General features: G+C 46.0%; 1 protein-coding gene across 1 annotated transcript; it reads left to right on the top strand.

Moving 5' to 3' along the window:
• Positions 1-1,437: 1,437 nt before the first annotated feature.
• LOC119324515 (polyubiquitin-like) lies at positions 1,438-3,615 on the top strand. The gene is made up of 2 exons (XM_037598302.1): positions 1,438-1,586; positions 2,534-3,615. The coding sequence occupies exon 2, from the start codon at positions 2,534-2,536 to the stop codon at positions 3,449-3,451; it is 918 nt and encodes a 305-aa protein (XP_037454199.1). The 5' UTR covers positions 1,438-1,586; the 3' UTR covers positions 3,452-3,615.
• Positions 3,616-5,339: the final 1,724 nt, after the last annotated feature.

The raw sequence follows: 5,339 nt of genomic DNA, 5'->3' as shown, positions 1-5,339 counted from the left end.
AGAGAACATGATCTACGTAAGCCAAAGAAACTGCCTAACCGTATAAAATCTTGTTTGGCTCGTCTAACAACACCACGGATATAGGAAACTCGTTTCTCAAACACCCAGAATTCCGAGTTTATGGGAAAACGAGTATTACTCATTTTTCCACAAACGCGATTAGTATATACGGATGCAACTGCTTTTCTCCGCCCCCGCCTTTTCCTCAACAAACTCAGATGGCGCCAATTCTGTTGTTTGTGATTCCGTGCAGTCTGCTGCCCCGGGCGCCACTGGTCCAATGGTAAAACGGCTGATTTCCGTGCAACCTGCATGGCCGGCGTTGAGTGGAGGCAGGGCCTGTGAGTTGACCTGAAGCAGAACCGCTCGCCAGGTAGAGCTTGTGCGGGGCCGACGGCGGACAAAGCGTAGTAGGCCTGGCAACCTAGCAGTTCAGAGGGGCGGACCGGCGGAGGCGCGCAGTAGCCGGCGTCTGCGCGCGGCGGCGTGTACCTGGCGACCCAGGAGTCCAGCAGCAATCGGCATCCAGGGGGTGGAGGCGCGCTCTAGCCGGCGTCCGCGTGCGGAATCTTCCATGGGCGAGACGAGGGAGCAGCAGTGTCATGGAGCAGAGGAAGAATCAGAGGAGAGCAGCATCTCCCCGAGCTTGGATGACGCCATGATGTGTGATTTGGGGAAGTGTGAGTCACTCACAAGTCACGGGAGAAGAATGGGAATAGAAACAGCTAGTGGTCGTGGGTATTCAAACAAGGAACTGGGCGGACCAGTTTTCCGAATTTTCTAACCAAACGCAGTTTTTTATAAACTGATTATTCGCAAAAACAAACTTAAAACGGGTTTTCTTAAAAATCGGCTAAAAACTCATTTTCTACAATCCTGACGCTAATCTCCACTATCCAAACAATGCCTTAATTAGTTGCTGTCATCGATAGTTCTATAAGCCGACCAAGGCCCCTAGGAAACGCGGTCGAACCCGGGCTACCCTTAAGGCTGGTCACAATGGGGAGGAACTTAGGAGTAACATCACACACTCCAATACAACTTTGCTTATGTGGCACATATTTAATGAAGAGAGAGGTGTTTGTGGTAACTAGCTAAGTTACCGGAACATCACACACTCCAAGAAACAATGAGTCTATAACCTAATAAATGCATCGTTGCATGACACTACATAGATGTTCCTACCCACTATGGAGGTAGTAACATAGTCTAGGCCTTGTTCGGTTGAGGCGGTTTTGGAAGGGGATTGGCAGGGATTGAGGGGGATTAGATCCCCTGCAAGCCAAAATCCCCTCCAATCCACTCCAATCCTCTTGAGAGGAGGTTTAAACGAACAAGGCCCTAGGGAAGTGTGTAAGTTACTAGCTTATGTTCTTGTCCATTGTGACCAGCCTAACCACCAAGGCACTGAAAAAAAAAAAGACAAGGCACGGTCTCTCCTCTCATAAATAGTTCATCCGCAACTCGCCAATAGTCCAATCACAACTTGACAAGAAGCAGATCCCCATCGCCACAACCCTTCTCCCCCAATCCGCTCGTCGTCGTTTCCCCGCACCGTCTTCGACAGCAATCGTCGCCCCGCGAAGGTATCAGTTCCGCTTCCCGCGCCGTCCCCAGTATTGAGATTCGACTGAAACCTAGGTCCCGGTTCATAAGGTGGTTGCGATAGGGTCTGTATAGTCGAGGCAGTTGTGATTTGATCGTGCACTCTGATGCGACTTCGAGGCCGTGGTTTAGGTCTAGTGCCGCCGTTCTGATTTATGGTTATGTTTGGTTCCTTGAGATTACAAAGTTATATTCAGTTTTCATTGTCGGTTCACCGGTGAAAATAGAGTTTTGATCTGTATGTATACGATTCTAGTGATGGTACTCCAATCTAATTTATGCTTTATGAGTCAGATTAATTGTTGTTTGGCGACTATTCGCATTATTGTTTTTCTGAACTTGTAGTACGTTGCACCGTCAGGTGTTATATTTTTTTTTATAAACCGTGGAGTAGAGTTTCTTTTTGGATCATATATATTGTGCGTTTGATGTGATTGGGATTTTGGAGTAAAGCATTCGTTGATGCAAAACCTGTCCTGAAACTAATTTGGTCCCCAATAACCATGAGATAGCATTAGCGCTTGTCTCTTTTCAATCTAGCATTTATCATTGTGCAAAAATGAAGTTTTTAGTTGAGGGATCTCAAGTCTGTTGATGTTGCAGTATTCTAATCTAGTACAGGTGTTGATAAATCCAGCTTAAACAATCTGTTGGCCATAGATGTGTTATCTGTAGACATTCTTTACTACAACAAGAATGACCTTTGCTTCTTGATGTGGATATTGACCTCGTGAATTATGTTTGGTCTCGAAGATTTCCTAGTGTAGAAAGAAGTTACTTTAGTATTTCTGGGCTGTATGTACAACTTGCTATGCGGTACAATTGCATTGCATGTACACATGCTTTCTGTTTCATATGTTTTGCGCTGGTCTATCCAAATTCAAATGTAGTACTGTTTGTTGACATAGTCATATTTTTTGTGAAACAGATGCAGATCTTTGTCAAGACCCTCACAGGCAAGACTATCACTCTTGAGGTCGAGAGTTCAGATACCATTGACAATGTTAAAGCCAAGATTCAGGACAAGGAGGGCATTCCTCCGGACCAACAGAGGCTCATATTTGCTGGCAAGCAGCTAGAGGATGGCCGAACATTGGCTGATTACAACATCCAAAAGGAGTCTACCCTCCACCTTGTTCTCCGCCTGAGAGGTGGGATGCAGATCTTTGTGAAAACTCTTACCGGGAAGACCATAACTCTAGAGGTTGAGAGTTCGGACACTATCGACAATGTCAAGGCAAAGATCCAGGACAAGGAGGGCATCCCACCAGACCAACAGAGGCTCATCTTCGCTGGCAAGCAGCTTGAGGATGGGCGCACATTGGCTGATTACAACATTCAGAAGGAGTCTACCCTTCACCTAGTCCTCCGCCTCCGTGGTGGCATGCAGATATTTGTCAAGACACTAACTGGAAAGACCATCACTCTTGAAGTGGAGAGCTCCGACACCATTGATAATGTGAAGGCCAAGATCCAGGATAAGGAAGGTATCCCGCCTGACCAGCAGAGGCTCATCTTTGCTGGAAAGCAGCTCGAGGATGGGCGTACATTGGCGGATTACAATATCCAGAAGGAGTCTACTCTTCACTTGGTTCTCCGCCTACGTGGTGGCATGCAGATTTTTGTCAAGACGTTAACTGGAAAGACCATTACTCTTGAGGTGGAGAGCTCCGACACCATCGATAATGTGAAGGCAAAGATCCAGGACAAGGAGGGAATTCCTCCTGATCAGCAGAGGCTTATCTTTGCAGGGAAGCAGCTGGAGGATGGGCGTACCTTGGCAGATTATAACATCCAAAAAGAATCCACTCTTCATCTTGTCCTGCGCCTCCGTGGCGGCCTTTAACTAAAGCAGTTTGATGTCTGCTCCTTTTACCCCTAGTACTGTTTGATGTTCAGCAATGCGTTCCTGTACTGTTTTGATGCGCCCGTTCTATGTACGCAACACGATTCTACAATATTTCAGAGTATTCCTGTTATTTGATAGTACACCGTTCCATTTCTGCGACATGTTCCTGTTGTTTGAACTGTGTTTCTTGTCTATCTATGCATTGTTGGTGAAGTTCTGTACTTCTGAGGGTTGGGCAATATGGCTGCTTCTCTGATCCATAGTTCTACTTGTAGTTTTACAATAGTCCTGATGGAGCCTTCTTATCGCTAGAAAGCAACCATTTTATGTTGATCTCGTTGTGTTTGATCGTAGTTCCTGTAGTTTATGATAGCCTATTGGTGGAGCATTCTTATCATTGGACAGCAGCCGTTTTATATCGACCTCGTTATGGTTGATGTGCATTCCATTTTCTCATTGGCTTCCAATTTTAGATTTTGACGAAAAGTTTGGCCTGCTGCGCCTGCGCCTGCCAATTTTAGTCCCTTCTGTATGGCTTTTGATTATTTTGCATAGGTTGTATTAGTTAGTGTCGAAGATTTGGACTGAGAATTAAATCTGCAAAAATCGTATGGTCTGGTGATTTTAAAGTAAAATAGCTGACAAACAGAATCTTGGTATTGGTAGTATCGTAAGGACCAGGAAGGAACTCGGGCTTCCCTTCAGAATTTGTGCCGCTCATGTGCGAACAAAACTACAGTAAAAGGCTAGTGCTTAGACTTGGTCTAAAACGTTGACGTCGAGCCCTGTACACAATGTGACATCGAACCCACCGAAGAAACAACTTGGACCGAGCAAGCCACATTGTTTGCAGCAGCTTGCAGCTCCAGCCAAGGCACAATGCACAACTCTAGGGAGAGATCGCTCGCCGTCACTGGTGTATTGTCTCTGTTTTGCCTTCTTTAAGCTTTATTGGCTCTGTTTTGTCGTTGATGTCCGTTTTTTGGATACTTGGATATATTTTTTGAACATCCGAGACTTCAAACCGTGGTTTCTCTTAGAACGAAGGCGCGTCCGGCTTCAAATTAATAAACCCCACCAAATGTGGAGTACGTAAGGTGCGGAACATCTGTCATAACCTAACAATTACAGTGATGCGATCCAAAAATAAAAGGGAGTTCTAACATACAGAGCCAAGGCCCGCAACAGAGTACACGGACTCGGCCAAAAGGCACATATCCCTGGGTGTTGACGGGAGGGGCTTGCACTATGGTGTTGATCTGTCTTAAGCTTGAGGATCGCCACCTTCACCTCGTTCCTCTCTTGCTTCGCTACGGGCGTCCATTGCGGTAGAAAAATGACACATTTAATGATGCAATCAGTAGGATGAGAAAGGAACACTTTTTCTATAGCAAGCTTGTTATAAACATGCCAAAGAGCTCAAAGAACAGCGGCAATGCAATGCCAAGCAACACGCTTGTAAGAACCCCAAAGGCAGGAAACAAGGGAAATAAGTTCTAGACGAAAATACCTCCCGGACACAGCTCCAATCGAACTTGGTCATCACGCAATGGTAAAAAGTGTGGTTAGTGTCTTCAGGTGTGCCACAAAGCGCATACGAACCGTTCGAGGGCCATTACAGCCGCTATTAAGCAAAGAAGGCAAGTGGTTGCACATCAACTGCCATAAGAAAATCTTGACTTTGTGAGGCATAACTGCTTGCCAGAGGAGCAAGGCGTGACCTAAAGGCAGACCATTTGAAAGTTTTTCGTATAGGGGGTTAACTAAAATTCAACCCGGCGGCTAAATGCCAAGATATATTATCAGGGCCCGTAGAGAGATGGTGAGCATCCAACGCCTCTCACAACATTACCCAGTTCTTGGTCTCCTCTTGGGAAGGGCATGC

This window comes from Triticum dicoccoides, chromosome 6B (genome assembly GCF_002162155.2).
Source record: "Triticum dicoccoides isolate Atlit2015 ecotype Zavitan chromosome 6B, WEW_v2.0, whole genome shotgun sequence".
NCBI lineage: Eukaryota > Viridiplantae > Streptophyta > Magnoliopsida > Poales > Poaceae > Triticum > Triticum dicoccoides.
Note: the sequence above shows the minus strand (reverse complement) of the source record. Positions and strands in the feature narration are given on the sequence as shown.